This window comes from Strix uralensis, chromosome 2 (genome assembly GCF_047716275.1).
Source record: "Strix uralensis isolate ZFMK-TIS-50842 chromosome 2, bStrUra1, whole genome shotgun sequence".
NCBI classification, from domain to species: domain Eukaryota; kingdom Metazoa; phylum Chordata; class Aves; order Strigiformes; family Strigidae; genus Strix; species Strix uralensis.
The window spans coordinates 15,009,744-15,027,648 of NC_133973.1; the positions used below are offsets into that span (position 1 = coordinate 15,009,744).

The window sequence follows — 17,905 nt, forward strand, 5'->3', positions numbered from 1 at the left end:
AAATTTGACTGCTTAGTTGACATGCAGTCTCTTCTTGCCTCAGGGGCTAAGATGTCTGGGGACATGATACCTCCAAAGCTGCTTGCAGAATTTGCAGAAATGAAGGGGGCTTGGTCAACCCCCCTTGTTGAGATACCTGTTCTGTCCTGTGTTACGATTAAAGAAGTGATTAAATGATTAAATTCTGAATTCCGGATTTTAGGCAAATGGGAAGACTCACACAACTCTTTTTCTGTACAGCAGGTCTTCGATCAGATTATTGGTCAACCACAGGAACAGGTAATTCACATTTTGGCAGCTTCCTGACAGAGCAGAGGTGGAGAACAAAGTTTTTACTTCATGTCTTAGACTCAAAGATACTGTTCAGAGGGTTAAATTCAGCCTTGGTATTTATGTCCTGAGTTGCTATAAGAGTGACCAAGAGTCTTGCATGTGACAAATACAGAAACTGTCTGCCTTTAGTCTGACTGGTAAATTTTTCCGATGTACCGGTTGGCATGGCAGGAAATAAACTCAGTCAGTTGTTTGCTCTTCACTCTGTGTTGAAGAGAAGATTAAGCTTTTCTACACTGGGCAGTACTGAATTTAAATCTATTTATTGGCTTTTGAGATAAACAATAGCAATGCTTTTGTCCATTCTTTATCCTCCTTTACTCCCTTTTCTCCAAGGTTAATGATGAGTTTTTCTTTTCAATGAATTCCCTAACAGAAATTATTTTAAGCAGTTCAGTTTTGCCAGGGCCTTGGGAGACACTACTTATATATCTGCTTGGTTTCATGTTGTAAACCTCAGAAGGGTTCTCTGGCAGTGTGCAGAGACTTCACAAGCAGCTTAAAAGTACAGCGCATCTCTGTTCACTAGTATGTGGATTAGCTACCTAGAAGAAATGTACTACTAGGCTACGGAATAGTATGCCAATTTGATGCAGACACCTGATAAGTCTCTGTTGGGCCAGCAATTGTCAATCAGGTAGGGGTGTGTTGGCCTCCCTTGTTCCTTGACACGGGCTTGCTTTTCCTCTTGTGAAGTTGCACCCTTTCTTAAGAGCTTTATACTTTTCCATGTCTGTATTTGACTTTTCTGAGACATCAACTTGTGTTATTTCAACAATTACATTTCTATCTCTGATTTCTTCTTCTGTTATCTTGCAAGGTTTTAGCCTGCTTACTTTCTCAGAATTCAACAATTACTTTTGTCAGTGCAGCCAAGTAAAGGTCTCCTAGTACTGCTGTCCACCGGTCTAGTAGTGCTGTCCACTGGTGGACTTTGGGTCACAGACTGGGGCCCATGGTTTGCAATGTTTAGATTGATATCAGCCCATAATTTCTCAAATTTAAGTCAAGTTTGCTACAGCATTCATTTGCTCAAAACTGTTCCTGACTTAAACTGCAAAGCATAGCAATACCAGCCTTTGTCACATCTCCTTGCATGCATTTTAATTATATAAAGGAATTTTGTGCATTGGTTCTAGTATAGCAATTTCATCTCCCAGTTCAGTGTTCCAGGCCAGAGGAATTAGTACAGTTGGGTCTTATGTTTCAATTTATTCCAGAGTGCATTCCCTAAAGGAGAAGAAAATAGGAACAGTGAAACAAAAAAGCCTTGATTCTAAGGCTTTTTTAGGACTTATGTGGTATCTTTGACACAAAGAGAGAAGGATGATTTGCTATATTGCAGACATCTTTCAGAGACTTACAATGCCACAGGTGGCAACTGGTATCTATGAGAAGTGCGGTGCTGGCATGCAAGGAAGTTACAGCAGAACAACAACAGGGATTGCCACAGGAGTTGAGAAAGTCGTTGCAGTACCTTGAGTGTGCCTGCTTAGGACTACAGAATACAGTGCGGAGGTGACAATTAATGAAGCAGCATGTGAGGAAGGTGCATCGCCTGGTTGTATTTTGAGAGCAACGGAGTTACTTTGGCATGAAGATGCACCTAGTTATTAGTTCAGGTGCAGCACTGGAGTGCACATTTGTTGAAGGATGGCTTGGAGAAGGGACTTGTAGACATTCACAGAATTTCACAGAATCATCTAGGTTGGAAAGGACCTTGAAGATCATCTAGTCCAACTGTTAACCTAGCACTGACAGATCCCAACTACACCATATCCCCAAGCGCCATGTCAACCTGCCTCTTGAACACCTCCAGGGATGGGGACTCCACCACCTCCCTGGGCAGCCCATTCCAACACCTAACAACCCATTCTGTAAAGAAATGCTTCCTAATATCCAGTCTAAACCTTCCCTGGCACAACTTGAGGCCATTCCCTCTTGTCCTATCGCTTGTTACTTGGTTAAAGAGACTCATCCCCACCTCTCTGCAACCTCCTTTCAGGTAGTTGTAGAGGGCGATGAGGTCTCCCCTCAGCCTCCTCTTCTGACCTGATGCGAGTGACTTGCATTGCCATGGTATCTGGCTATGCTGTATGACTGTATCCAGCTTTGGTTTCAAGCTGGTGTGCTTGCATTACTTATAGTTCCAGAGCTAGCTCTGAATTCTCTGCACCGTGCTCCACACCAGCAGTCAGCTAGTCACGTTATTAACCACTTAGTAGAAATAATGGTAGTCACATAATTCTAAAGATTATGATCAAAGCTGGCTTTGATAAGGGTGAGTAAATAAGCACAAATAACTCTTATGAAAAGAACGTTATTGGAAAAAGAGAAGAACAAAAGGGAAGAAGGAAGAACAATGGTTCAACCAAAGCTTTAAATAGTTATAGCAGTAATTCAGTTGAACGGCACGTGACCCCTACAGAACATTCATAGCATTAGTTTCACGACTGTAAATTAGAAGTGGAAGTCAGACAAAGCTTGCCACTTCCTGTCTTGATAACTCCTGGTTAAAAGGCCGACATTTAATTTGAGTCAATAACTGATAGTAAACTCTCACTGTGCTCTAATTGGTGTTCCACGATAGTAGCTATTTCGGAGACTTGTCTTTTTAATTAGCAGAAATTAATGCAAATATTTACTTTAGATCTTATTGTTCCTAATTTGCATTTTCTGCCTTCTTACCTTTCAAAGAGCTATGTTAAGAGTTTTAGATATGACCAAACAAAAAAATCCCTAAGCTTTTTGCTGAATGGGAGCTGCAATACTGAACTGAAATAAAGACCTCAATAATTTTGACTTGAAAGCAACAATTATTTCAGCTTAATTGGAAAATTGGATGCAAGTAGGGTAATTTTCTAGTGATTTTTATCTAAATTATGACACAGCCTTTTTTTGCTTCCTTTTTTTTTTTTTTTATAGAAGTGTTTTGTAGGCTAGGCTACATTGTTTACATTTCACAGTACTTCCATTTCTGACAGTGACTACTAATGGTGCAAAATTTTTCAAGATTTGACAGGACTAACTCTCAGTCTGAATTAATTTTGACCCTGCTTTGAGCAGGGCATTGAACAAGAAAGGTCCTAGCACCCCTTCCAACCTGAATGAATTGGTGAATCTGAATTCAGTGGTGGCACTTACAGCTCATTTCACAATAAAACATGGAGAAGCCTGGTGTTTGATCATTAATCTAAACAACCCAGAGTCATACAAAAATTTAGCTTGATTTTTATTTTGTGGGGGTTTTATTTATTATGAATATCCTAATATCTGTAGGGGCAAGCAGTTGATTTCTGACTTGATGAACATCTCCCAGTGAACAATTATTTAAGTATTTTATCCTCTGGGGGCTCCACAGATCTTTAACTGCAAATACCTGTTGTACAAAATGGCGGCGCTTTTGTGCAAATACCGTACAAAGACTTATTTACACATAGCACTGTTTGTGACGTTCTGTAGTTTTATGAATAGACTTTTCCTTGACTACAGACTTGTAAGTAAGATGCAAAGAAAGTGGCATAGACTACTTTGTTTTCACGTTTAGCTATGGTTTCATGTGTTGCTTTAGTTTAAAATTATTTTTAGGATTATTTTTTTGTACTCCACGAGGATTTAACAGTTTTGTAGTGAGTGTCCAGTGTTGAAAATGTGATGTTTCCACAGGAACAAATTGTATGTATGATCTGTATGCTGATCGCCTACACGAGCACTTTCCTCTGGATATCCGTGCTACCTCAGGGGGAACGATCTGCTATTTTAAGCTGATTGCATCAGTGGGCCATCTTATTCGCCTTTCAATAGTATCCCTTCAGATTGAACCAGATAACTGCATCACTGACTCACTAACCATTTATGACTCTCTGATGCCAATCAAACATAAGATACTTTACCGGTGAGTATAAATTTTCATTGAGAATTCATTGACAATAATTTGTTTTGGTTTTTCTTCAGTAGATTTGTTGAGTGCATTTTTGGTGGGATTTGTTTTGTTTTGTTAAAAATACTCTGATTTCATGCATTATGCACACAACACCTGGCAAAATACTGGAAAATTTGATCTTGTTAATAAAAAAAAAAGTTAAATAGTCTTTAAATTCTTTATTCTTCAACTGGAGTGCATCTTCACCTAGCTACAGAACTATGAGAAGTTCACACATTACTGGGCGGAATTTTCTGTTTCTTATCAGGAAACAGGTGCTAACTAAAAAAAAAAGTTAAAATTTCCTCCTTTAAGCAAATGCTTCTTCCATATGAAGGTTAGTGCTCTTCATAGCTGCTCTTTTGAATAGTTTAGAGGGTTATTAAAATCTAGAGTTGAAGCTCTGATGGGTTGAGGGATATGGACTCCTTTTTTTTTTTTAAAATATTTTTCTATTTTTTTAAATCTCTTTAATGAAGCAGTAGGCTTGTTTGGTGATTTTTTTTTGGTTGTTGTTTTAAATTCCTGTTAACTAATTCCATAGGGCTCTGTAATACCAAAAGGTGGAGACAGCACCTCCATCAAGTAGATGAAGAGCTCAGTGTTTTGACCCCTGAAATCCTATTTTCTGGACTGTCAGTGTGTGTATAAGCCTCAAAAAGAGCATTGGCTTTTCAGTCCTCTTCGAGAGCTGTCCTCTAGTAATCTGAATTACTCACTGACTTGTCTATGAAACAGCAGATGGTGTTCACTTACTTGTCAGTATCTGTAGAGGACTGAGGATATCTGCTAGGTAATGCATATGGAAAATAACATCTTATTTTTTTGAGATTGGCTCAGGTCCTTAATTTCTGACTTGAAGAATAACTTGCTTGTCTTTGCCACTCTCCAATCCCAAGCTAAATCTGTTGGTTTAAAAATAAATTTTCTCTTTCCACAAGCCTTTCTTTACTATTGGCTTCATTCATTTGTGCTTGGAGTGAAGGTTGAAAGTCAGCATTTTCTCCCAGAGCTAACCATTCCATCTTCCTTTCATGTTCGCAATTTCTTTCTTTTTTGTAAGAAGTGACTTTCCAATACTGAGTTTCTAACTGGACTTGTAACAAGTACTTTTGTGTTTAAGAGCATGGAGTTTTTACTAGGTTTTTGAAGTTGGTAAGCTCTGCACCGGTGGAAAATTTATACAGAATGAGAGCCATGTGTTGGGGTTTAGTTTTGCTTTTTGTTGTTTGTTTTCTATTGAATACTCTCATATGCTTTCTCCTTTCTTCTCCCTCAGAGCTTGTGAACCAGCCAATTCACTGGTGTCACTTGTGTCCACAAATAATCTCATGCTGGTAATGTTTAAGGCAGCACAAATAAAGGAACGGAAGGAATTCCATGGCTATTTTGAGGTCATTACACAAGAAAGTAGGTTTGTTCTGTGTTTGGAAATGTGTTTATTGTACTGTTTCTAAGATCCCAAAGTGGCTGTCGTGTTCCTGACAATGGCTAAATGACTCCTGTATCTCAGTTTCTTTTTTTCTACATGCCTGTCTCTTGCCTTCATCTCCTTTGCATTACTGGGTTTCTGTTTTCCTCGTAATTTAATCTGTGCAGATTAGCTGTTTTGAAGTGAAATATGAAGGCAGAAGGCTGAAACCAGCACTGACTGAATTCATTCGGTCAGGACTGCGATGTGCCAGTAGATGGAGTTGTTATTCCAGGTGTAGCACTGCTCTGGCCTCTCTCCTGGTTTGGGACTCGGTGGTGATGTTAAAGGTGGAAGGAGTTCAGCACTAAAAACTGCTTTCAGAAAATAAAACTTCAGTAGCTTTTTTCTGCATTTTCTATCGATCCCTGCCTCCTCATTGGCACAAAGGAGTTATGTGCGTCAAATCTATCATCTGTTTTTTATTGCTTTAATCTTTAAGAAGGGGCTAGATCATAATCACAAATAGTACAAAGAACATCATGCTTGTAGCACAAGGAGAAGAATCTAACACAGCCCAATAGAAGGAAATCCAAACTGCTCAGAAAAATGCTGCATGCTTTCCATGTTGAGAGTAATTAAGCATTAAAATACCATCATAAAAGCATGTGATGAATTCTCCATCATAAGTAACTTTAAATTCAGGGCTGTTATTTTTGGTTGGTTGGTTTAAATTCAGGGCTGGGTTTTCTTGTTGGTTTTTGCGTGTGTATTTTTGTTTTTAATGAACTCTCTAAATCTATTGAGCAGTCATAACAGAAAGTTTTGGTTTCCAGGAAGCTGGTTAGATTAGCACGTTGTCCATTTCTCTTCTAACTGGCTGCATTTTAAGACTAGAAGTCCTCATGTATCACTGCAGCGTGGATGTATTGATGTGCAACATTGTTCACTGAGACTTATTTGCAGAACTGCCTTCACTGAAATAACCGATATAAAACTTCACAATGTTTTCTCCTGGTTCTGCAGAGTCCAGCAAGCATTCCTAGACTTTTACATTCCTCATCTGTCTGCATCATTGGGAAGGGTATCTTTTTACAACCTGAACCCAGATAAACACAGTTCCTAAGCTGCCCTGTTTTTCAGTGGAAGACTTCTGATAAATTTGAATGCTTAGCCCACTGAATAGCTTTGCTGGAAGAATACTAAGGCTTACCAACTTTTGCCTCCTTTTTTCCCCTAGGGTGTGGAGAAGCAGTAGTGACAAAAGAGAAAATTGGCTATGAAGGGAGAATCACAAGTCCCTATTACCCAAGCTATTACCCTCCAAAATGTCTTTGTGCATGGAACTTCCAGGTAACATGAATCTCTTGGGCACTGTTGTGTGTTTTGGGCACACAGAACCTGCAAGTATAGCAGAAACAATTGTGTAGGGAGTAACCTGCATCCTTACAGCTGTGGCAGTTTAAAGAAATAATGTAGCTGAATAGCTGGCTGTGCTCAGGTTTTCTGTATTGGGGTTTTTCTGTGTGTCATTTTTTTTTTTCCTGTGCACTTACTCGTAATGAAGAGAACATAGTTCCTAAGCTGTCCTATTATAAAGGTGAGAAGCTGAGGTAAGTTTTGATGTTTAGCCTGCAGAATTACTTCATGCCAGAGAATGGAAGACTTTACTGTTTTTAATTCCCCTCTTCCCACCCCCAAAAATTTGGAAAAAAAGTATGTATAAAAGACTCCTCTAACCTATCTATTACTGCTGCTTCTCTGATATCTCTTTTCAGTCTATTTTGTTATGCTTAATAAATTGAATTTTTGTCTTCTAAGATGGTCTGTCCTACCATCAGAATCCCACAGACTGTTTTTTCTTTGTATCCTTTTTCTGTATCTTTTCAGGTACTTTCCTGAAAGCAAATGACCAAAAGTTTACATTGATCTAAAATAGTTTTGTCACGCCTTGGTTGATGACATTAGTGGTTCCCTATTGATGCTGCTAAAATATGATCTTTGACTTATGGTTTGCCCTTCAGTGTTTTCCTCTCTAAAGAATATGGCAATGGATATGATGCAGTCCACTGTTTACCCATCTTTCTGCTTATGCTACTCATGCTTCGTTAAGCTAGTGGTTGCCCATGTTGAACCACACCAGTCTGAATGGAGTCCAGCTAGCCATGACCTACGGCCTCTGCCCCTTCCTTTTCTCCAAAGCTAAGGCAATTACTTTCTAATGAAATTTCAGGTCTTCAATTCACCCTGGACTTCTGAGGGAAAAGTTCCTGGATGCTTAACATGGGCAACCCCCAAGACTTATTTCTCAAAACAGCTTAATTTCCCAGTAGTTCAATGCTGAAACTTCCCTCATTTCCTAAATCATGTTTTCTGTAAGAGAGAAGGAGAAAAACCTCCATTTCTGGATTCTTGTCCTGAACCAGCCCTTGTTTTTAAAAGAACATTGCCGTGTCTTGCAAAAAGGTTCAGTTCCTTTTAATAAAGGAAATTCAAATTAATTATGGACCCCATGATACTGCCAGGATTAAAAATCTTTTGTACAATGCTAAAGAGTGCTTGGCTGAGCAGGTGCTAGCAGAAGACTACAATATTATGGTAGAAATGACTCCTAACATTACAGAGGTGACACAGGTATTCAGTGCAGTATCTTAGCTAACAATCCACTGGGGCTGTGTGTCCCTCCACAGGTAAATTTGGATGTGTTTGAGTGCTTTGATCTTGATACAAAAGCTGCTTTCTATGGCCAGTGGCTTTTTGAAGATGAAAGCACTGTTGGCTAGAGGGGAAGAAAGCCTGCAGCTGTGGTGGGGCTTTGCCAACCTTTGCTTTTACTCAAGACTGAATAGCTGGCAGGTGTCTCAGGTGCTGGCTGTTGAGATGGCAAAGTCAGCGCAGCTCCCAGAGCGTGGTATTGCCAAGCACTGTAACTGCTGAGATAAGCCTAAAGACTGCTGTACTATGTCCACAAAAGTAAAAAGAAGACTGCTTGCACTGTCTTTCTTGTTCACAACAGACTCCACAGAGGAGCCTTGGTATAGCTCTGAAGTTTCATAATTATACCATCAGTGAGAAGAATATTAAAGGCTGTGAGCGAGGATGGTGGAAAATTAATGAACGCATGTAAGTACTTTTGCATGGGTTATTAAACTGTTACCAAAATAAACCTTCCTATCACTACTGCAGCTCACTCAGAGTTCCCACAAACACTTCACTGGTGTCTCTTACCATTCTTTCACTTTGACTGATGATGTAACCGAATCTTTGTAAAATATATATACGTATAAAAAAAATTCTATTGAAAAGTGTCAGACAGATGAAAAAAAGAGCTTTTGGTATTCTCTGGAGAGAAAGAAATGGGAAGAGTTGCGTGAAGGCAGATGTCTTGTGAACGCTAAAATAATTCTGGGATTTCTGGGATCATTGACCAAGGTCTGTTAAAACGCTTTTAAGTGTAACTTAATTCTATGATTGCTCACAAGGACACCAAACCTAATTAACTCCTCAGTGAAAGCTATTACAATGAGATTATTGGGAACAGAAGAGTAACTTCTTCCACATTCCAGTCACTGGCTCTTGAAAGAGAAACCGCACAGGTTGGCTGCCAAGGTATCACTGTATTTAAGTGGTTTTTATTAAAATATTGCTGTTATTTTTTAATTAAAATACTGCTGCTGTCCCATGCACATTGTCCACCTATTTTTTTCCTCAATTTTTAAAATCATCTTTCAATCACTGGGTGATGAGGCAAGGTTAGATTTGGGATGTTGGAAATTTGGATTTTTTTTAACACTTTGTTCAAATGGAAACCTCAGTAAGATCAGACTTGCAACTGAATTTCTGAACTCATTACTGAAACTAAGCAAAGTCAGTCAGGCCTTTAAAAGTCTAACTGAAAAAATTACAGAGAGGAGAAAAAAGTTTCTCTGTTCTTTGATACCATGTTGTACATATACAGAGAAAATTCAATTCATCAGAAGCTCCTAAAATTGCACCTTGATGGGAATTGGTTGCTGGACTAGATGGGCACATAAAAACACCAGTCAAAACAGACAAGATTTGGTGTGTTTGTGGAGTTTTTTGGTGTTCTTTTTATGACACAATTGGAAAGTTTCAAGATATTAGGGATGGCTGAGATATGAATCAAATAAAAGCAAAAGCTGGAAAAAAAAACCAGTGATGGGTTCGAATTGTAAGAATTCTCTATATGAAAGAGCAGCTTTTAAATAAGCCTACCAGTTACACATTCCACAGAATCAAATGTCAGAGTGTGACCCTTAGAAATGCACTCGGGGTTACTTTTGAAGTACTGCACAGGAACGCATGCTCCTGATTTCTGTTGCAAGTCGCTGATGATATAAGTAGACCAAGACAAGTTTTCCTTTGAAAGCATCTTCACTGAAAACAAGGCTTTTGAACCTCTAAGAATTTCTGTTCTATGTCTACTTTCCATGGAAAAAAATATCATTTAAAGCACGAAACACTTTGATATTTGGTGTGTGGTCTGTCCCATGTCGTCTCCCCTCCCCCCCCCCCCCCCCCCCCCCATATATTTTAATGGTTAATGTGATGGGGGGGAGGGGACCCCCACCTTTTCAGCTTCCTGCAATTGAAGCTTACAGCATGCATATTCTGCTCTCTAAAGTGAAATGGGTTCAGAAGCTTCAGGAGGCTGATCTTGGTAAATAAAGACTGCTACCGTGAAGATGGTGCAGATAGGGTTCCTTCAAACATCTAAGGGCAACTTTAGCTAACAAAAGACACTGAATGCAACTATGCAGTTCTTCCTTCTCATTCTTCCAGTGGACGTGCAAATGTTCCTCTGCCTAGTTAGAGGAGTTACAGCTGATGAACTGCTTTTGCTGAAATTCTTATAGGCAGAAATATCAAGTCTCTGTGAGCAGAAGGTTAGAGGTTTATGTGAACAAAGAGGTTGCCAGTGTTTTATTTTGGTTAAAACTGTTGGTGCGACATCCCCTTGTCTCTGCTACAGAATGCATGTATCTGCTCATCCCCTGGAAAGGTATCTCACTCCCTGCTTCAAGATATGGGACTGGATCCCCTTAATTATTTTCTCTCTGTAGCAATGGTAGAGCTACAGATGGTGACTTGCGACCTCCATTTACCCTGGACCTGGAGAAATGGCTAGAAAAATGCCAGTAGAAGGCTCTGAACGATCTGTAGCTCAGTCTTACAAATCCCACAAGCATATGGCATTTCTCACTGTGTGCAGGGAATAGCTTCCTTGATGTAGCTGCCTTGGCTCTTCCTCAGATGTGCCGGAGTTTCCTCTACTTCTGGTGAGATAAGGTGGTTTTATGTGGCTGAGAAGTGGTCAATGCAGCCTGCAGGGGTTTTTTAATGGTGCTAAGGTTTGTTGGAGGGAAGTTGTCTAAGTCATTGACAGAAGGAAAAATGTAAAAACTGTCTGTGGGCTAATTGAGGGGAATCAGATGGTTAGGTGACATTTTGCTGTGCACTTTGGCAGGCTGTTTTAGGTTGGGAACATTGATGGCAGAGACACTAAAATGAGTGAGAATATGACTTCACTCTTAGCCTTGAGATTTTTTTTTTTCTTTTTTTTTTTTTTTTTTTGGACAGTTAACTCTCCTTAGTCTTTTAGACTGATAAGTACTTTTCTTGGCAGGAGACTTAAAGCCAGATGTTTTTCTCATAAGCGCTGCATTTTTGGGACATTTTAGTGGAACCAAGGAGAGGATACTTATTTCTACTTCTAGAACAACCTGTACTGTCAATGTTCACTGCTTTACTACATTTAAAATTGTCTCCAATTTTTAAAGCACGATCCAGCAACCTTTCCCTGTTACAGAGGTTTTTGGTTTGGTTTGTTTTTTTCCCAGCTAGAGTAGCATCTAAATTCCAGTTGCAGCATCTTTGATGAAAGGAGCAATAGAAATGCATTAGCAATGTATGGATTAAATGTTTGCTTGAATCAGGGAGCATTTAGGTTTCTCTGTGTTAAGTGGCACCTAGGCAGAAGTCCCAGGAGCTCTTTGCCAAAGATGTGCACCCAAGGGATTTTTTTTCATCTAGACTAGTTATTAGAAGACATGACTTTCAAAGGTAAAATTCCAGAATATTAATGGTGGATGAAGGCTGGGTGACTACTTAGAAATATTTTCAGTTTCCCTAAATCTGTTCCCTTCTACCTCCAAATTAGTTGGATCAATTTTATCACAGTGCCTTTATGCACCCTTCTTTAAGGGCAATCCTCAAGATCAGAGCACTGTGCTGACATTTCCTCTCCTACCAAATTTACTTAAGTCTTCCCAAAAATCCAAATCTTTTGAAAACAGATATCAGAAATGATGACAAAAGTACCCATGTTTGTCTTGATAAATTTCCTCATTACATTTCTGTTCTTCTAGACTTTCTGGCAAAACATCCTGCTTGCATGTGTGTGGCCGTGAAGGACTATGTCCAGCATTTTGGGCAATTTGCGTACTGTTTCAGATTTTGGTTCTTAATTAAAGTATGGCAGCTGACTGTATTGCTGAATTTCAGTGATGTTGACATTTAAATTATATGTAAGGCAATTTTGATGTGGAGGCTGCTTTAGAATTCCACTGAACACTTTTAGGTACTGCGGTTACTATGTTGATCACCAAACAGTCTTCCACATTGCAAGTTCTGCTGTCAACATTGAGCTTCAGTGCAGCTCGAAGGTCTCGGAGAAGCCACTTCTGGTGGAGTATGGCAGCTATAACATCAGCCAGCGTAAGATGGATTTTATCTTTTTCAACCCATCTTTGCATTTCAGACCCATGAAGCAGCATTTTTCAGGTCCAGTAAGACTTAATTAGATTTATGCAGGAAATTGTCTGTTGGGTTTTTGTTTATCTTCTTTTCTAATCTTGTCAAGTTAGGAAACTAGCAAACAAAGAGCCTTTTCTAGCTCATCAAGGCTGTGCAGCCAAGGTTTGTGGGCATGTGCAGCATGCTCTGGTTTCCTGTATGCACACAGTCTGCTGTCTTCTGCACAGTCCTTAAAGCTTCCTGCATGGCTATGGCCCCAGTGCAGTCAGCTGAAGAATTCTGTTTCTGCTTGGTTTCATCCCCAACGTTTTGTTTGCAATGTTTCTATTACTACAAAGAACAGAGAGTACCAAATAACCAACTGCCTATTCCAGTGTTTCCATCAATTTAAATGCAAGTAGAAATCTGAGCTGAAAAACATCTCAAAACGTTGATAACACAGCCTACTGACTGTGCGTTTTTCCAAGTCCTGGAACATACAACTATTTACTGATACTTTTTCCCTTGTGTTAATCTTACATATTCATGTTGTTAAAAGTAGTAGAGAAGCAATGGTTTCGAGTCATGGTTACTTGTCACATTAGAGCCATTTTATGCATTGCATATATGTGGAGTAAGTAAAAAGATGGTAACTTCATGATTTTATTGTAAAAGGCAAACATTTATGTAAGTCATAAGTCACCTCTATACAGGTTACTAACCAAAGTTGCAAAGTGCTGCAAATTTTGGTCATCGAAAGCAAGACTGTCCTTTAAAAGAAGATGCTATTCTGAGCTGTCTTGTGTTGCACCATAAAACACTGGCTGATTTGATCCAGTCCTAGTGTAGAGCCTGCAGTACATATTGCAGTAACAGCTGAATTGGAACTTTAGAGATGTTTTTTCTTCTTTTTTAAATCCCAGTTTTAAACATCTGAATTTAAGTGCTGCAATGCATACAAACTATTAAATTCAGATCAACTTTGTCATTCTTTGGAACAGCTGAGTGACTGTAAATTGAAATGAGCTGGCAATATCTCGGAAAAGGAAATTTTAAGTTGCTTTTTTTTACCTGCAGCATGTCCTCCTGGACATTTCAAGTGTTCTACTGGCTTCTGCATCCAGCAGATGCAGCGCTGCGATGGGATAAACAACTGCTTCGATGAAAGTGATGAACTCTTTTGTGGTTTGTATTCACTTACTAGAGATCTTGACTGGAAAACTCAATGAATGTATTCTCTAGTCTTAGAAGGCAGCTGAAACAAGGTGAAATTTTTTTTGGGGGTGGGGGGCTGGGGGGGTGGGAAAGATGTTTCCAGCTTCCTTTCTATCTCCAGGTACAGACTACCAGTCAGTCTGTTGAGTGCTTAATTCATAGTTAACAAGGGACAAAATTAAGAATGAAGAAGATATAGTACTGGAAAGCATGAAGAAGGAAGAAAGATGTGCAAAATAGCCATAATAGGCTATATTTTAGTTTTCCCTTGTGATAAATGCTGGTAAAGTTCTGTTCTATTTTGACATGAACTATTTTATTTTCATGGGGGAATGACCAATTAGGGTGCATAGAGTAGGTGAGAGTGATAATAAATGTCCCCTGTGAAAGAGAGTTAGAACTTGGGCCACTCCACTGGGTGCAGGGTGTGAACTGGGATAGGTCACTGAACTCCTTTGTCCTTTATTTTCTCTGTGCATAATGTGGCATTCATACTCATCCTTGTACCATATGGTGGAGGTATGAAAGTGGTACCCGAGCATAGTCAGAAGAGTAGTGGTAGCATTACAAGCACACTTCTGTAGCTGATTTGACTTATGTTTTTAAAGCTGTCCCTGAGTGGAACTGTAACTCCAGCTTCACCATACAGGATAACCTGCTTGCCTGCAATGGTATAAATGATTGTGAGAATGGAAAAGATGAGCAGAACTGCACTCACAGTAAGGCTACTTTTGTGATTAATTTTTGTCTCTCTTCTATTATCTGTCCAATCCTGACTTAAATATGGATGCTGTATTCAAAGAGTTAAGAGACACTATTGAATCTAACTCAGGCTATATAATTCTGTTCAGTTTTCTGATATGCTTATAGACAAGCCACTATTGATTTTAAACTCTTTCTTTTTAATGAGCTCATGAACATCTTCTGCCAGAATTTTGCTGAAACAGAATTAAGTATTGTGGGTGCAGGATGGGGATCTAGGGATTTAAAGCCTGAATCCCAGATTTTATCTCTTTAAAGCATAATCTGTGCAAATTATTTCCTAGATCTGTTTTATCATCTGTAAAATAACTATAAAAATGACAGTTTCTCTGGAGCAGTTTTCAGGATTATAAGGTTAATGTGTTTAAAATGCTATGGAAGCTATAAGTTTAGCATTAGGCACATGAAAGTTTTTAGTTGGCCATTTCTTTAACTTTAGAATAAATGGACACCAGGACATACGAAAGGGAGCACAACGGGGAAGTGCTACAAGTAACCTCCTCAGAGTAAAGTAATGTTTTTCAACCTGCTTGACTAGACAGTCTGCGAAAGTGGTTACAGGATACTTCTGTGTGTTGACAAGAAAAACAGATTGGGGTTGATTGGCCTCATTTATTGCAAGCCACAGGGAAATGGGAAAATGCCAAGGTTGGGAGTTGCAGTTTAGCTGAATACAATTAGTAAGACTGCTTTCACTGTGGTCTTTCATTTCATCTTTAATACTGAAGTATAAAGGAGGGCTTCTTTCCAGAGTACTGGATGCTTTTTCTTTCTGGCCTAACACTTGCTCTACAGCTAAGTTTTCGCTACTATATCCATGTTCATTAGTGCTATGGGAAAGGACGGGAGGAAATCTTTGTTCAGAGTCAGCTAACTTGATGCAGGCTTTAGTATAGATGCAGTTCTACTTGAATAGTTTATTCTACTTAGAGATTGGCTTAAGCCATCTCAGCCAAAGTGCTCTTTCACTATGTCCCCTCCCATTTATTAATACATGTATGAATCTTTTATCTGTGCAGATATGTCTTCACATCTTAAGCTGAGCCAATAGTTTTTTTTTTTTTTTCCCCACAACTGTTTCAGGTATTCCTTGCACAAAGCACACATTTAAGTGCAGAAATAACATTTGCATTAGGAAACAAAACGCAAAGTGTGATGGGACTGTGGACTGTATTGATGGAAGTGATGAAAGCAGCTGCAGTAAGTCCCTCTCAAATGCTCATCTTTTGAACTTTGACCTTTTCACACAATAAAGCCCTTTATTTCTTTCTGCTTTGGAGTGGGTACAACTCATGCAGCAGATACTGAGTTTTTATTGCATGTTCTCACTGATAGTGGGGTAATGATCAGCTATCACTTTGTTCAGGTCAGGTTGCAGAATTCTCTAAGTTCTTGTGGGAGGGTGATCTTACTCTTATGGGGAGTCTTAGTCAGCTGTAATGCTTATTATAGCTATGTTAAGGAGCAGGGAAGCAGGGTTAATTGCAGAGTGAACTTGGCTAGCTGGTAAGGCAGCATTTTTGTTGCCTGCAGCAGTGTCAGGTGTTTCTGTTGGAGGCAGACTGTATTTGGATTTCAGGACTGATACAGCTGCAATGAGATAAAACCCACAAACTTCACTTCTCTGTATCTTCTGGATGGTGAAGACCCCAATATTTCATAGTATCAAGCTAGGTTCTATCTAGGTTCTCAAATCTTCCTGAAGAAACCTCTGTATAAGCTTTTGTTTTGCTGTAAAGTGAGCAGATGACTGTTGCTGAAGTATCAATAAAAGTGGGGTTAGGATTAGTTGCTTAAACTGAATGTTCTTGGGTATTTTGTTTGGCCCTCAGCTGTTTCTGCCATACTATGTGTAAATCAAATCTGTTAGCACCCGTCTTGCATCCAGTAGGACATCTTAAAAGACTCACCTATATGCCTACTTGAGGTTGGAAACACTAATGTTGCTTTTGACTCTCTCTGGATGCTGGAAAGTGCCCAGAAGCATTAACACCAGGCTTTATGTCCATATGCACTACGATGGGTACGAGGCCCTATAGAGAGGTCTATCTTCTTTGCTCTTCAAATTAGCGTGCAGATTTTTGTGCTGAAACATGACTTTTTCACTCGTGAGTTAGCAGTATACAACATTTTCAGATTTTCAGTTGTTTCCATGCAAATTATTGATTGGACCACCTGGTTTCTGAAATGATAAATGACCAAACTCCACGTATGTGGCTGCTACTATAAACATATTTCTAGTATTGTTCCCACTCTTTCAGCAACAAATAAGGGTCCTGATGATGCCGAGCTTCCTTCCCTCCTGATGGACTACTTTCAGTTCAGGGCTGACAGTATTAAAAAGAGATGAGAGATTGTTGATTTCTGTATATTCATTCTGACGCTTACGAAATCAATGGATCCTTTGACATTTCCAGCAAAAGAAATATTTAGAGGCCAAATTCTGCAGCAGAGCTGGAAAAGAAACTTATTAAATTTCTCAGGTCAGTGCCTTTTTTTTTAATGATGTCACCTCTTGTTTCAGGAATAGAGTAGCCAAATAGAGAGCCAAATTAGAAGAGTAGGGCAAGGAAATAGATTTCAAAACATTTCAGAGGGTAAGATCCTTTAATGCCCTGTGTGGGAAACAGTCTCATTAAAGGAGAGCACTGGGGATGAGGATTATAACGTGAAATATCCCTTGCAGGTTGTGGCAGCAGCAAGAGCAGCAATCCCATCTCTCGGATTGTAGGAGGTACGAACACTGAGGAAGGTGAATGGCCCTGGCAGGTCAGCCTCCATTTTGTGGGAGCTGCTTACTGTGGGGCATCAGTGATATCGAAAGAATGGCTTGTATCTGCAGCTCACTGCTTTCAAGGGAGCAAGTAAGCAGTCTTCCCCCTAACTCTGTCCCAAACATCACCAGCATCCCCAAATGCCATTAGCTTCCAGAGTTTGAACTGCACTGAGGTGGGATTCGTCCTCCTCTTTCACCTGCTCCACTGCCAGCAGGTGTTTTGGGGTACTTTAAGAGATGGTTGTTTGTTTGCTCCCAACCAGGCTGGCTGACCCCAGAGCATGGCGTGCTCACCTGGGGATGCAAACGCAAGGCCGTGCGAAGTTTGTATCTACGGTGAGACGGATCGTAGTCCATGAATACTACAACAGCAGGAACTACGACTACGACATTGCGCTGCTGCAGCTGAGCAAGCCGTGGCCAGATACAATGAGCCATGTCATCCAGCCGATCTGCGTGCCTCCCTTTTCACACAAAGTCCGCAGTGGTGACAAGTGCTGGATAACAGGTTGGGGCCAAAAGCAGGAAGCGGGTGAGTTTTATAGCTTCAGTTGAGCTAATTTTGTTCCCAGGTGAACAGCAGCCTTTGGAGCCATGGGTGTGTGTGCAGGACATCTACTTTTGTTGCATGGCTGAGGTGTGCAGAAAATCATAATGTTTTGAGTTTACTGTCCTATGAAAGCGGGTTCCCATGTACACATACCTTCATATACTCAGGAAGATTGGCTGT

At 39.8% G+C, this 17,905-nt stretch overlaps 1 protein-coding gene across 1 annotated transcript in view; it reads left to right on the plus strand.

Moving 5' to 3' along the window:
• TMPRSS7 (transmembrane serine protease 7) overlaps window positions 1-17,905 on the plus strand; it is a 31,589-nt gene that overhangs the window by 9,505 nt on the left and 4,179 nt on the right. The window contains exons 6-16 of the mRNA XM_074860876.1: window positions 241-279; window positions 4,000-4,228; window positions 5,535-5,665; window positions 6,907-7,019; window positions 8,683-8,789; window positions 12,268-12,404; window positions 13,500-13,607; window positions 14,246-14,356; window positions 15,483-15,599; window positions 17,086-17,263; window positions 17,439-17,707. Coding sequence (XP_074716977.1) covers window positions 241-279; window positions 4,000-4,228; window positions 5,535-5,665; window positions 6,907-7,019; window positions 8,683-8,789; window positions 12,268-12,404; window positions 13,500-13,607; window positions 14,246-14,356; window positions 15,483-15,599; window positions 17,086-17,263; window positions 17,439-17,707 — 1,539 coding nt within the window. The remainder of the gene's footprint in view (window positions 1-240; window positions 280-3,999; window positions 4,229-5,534; window positions 5,666-6,906; window positions 7,020-8,682; window positions 8,790-12,267; window positions 12,405-13,499; window positions 13,608-14,245; window positions 14,357-15,482; window positions 15,600-17,085; window positions 17,264-17,438; window positions 17,708-17,905) is intronic.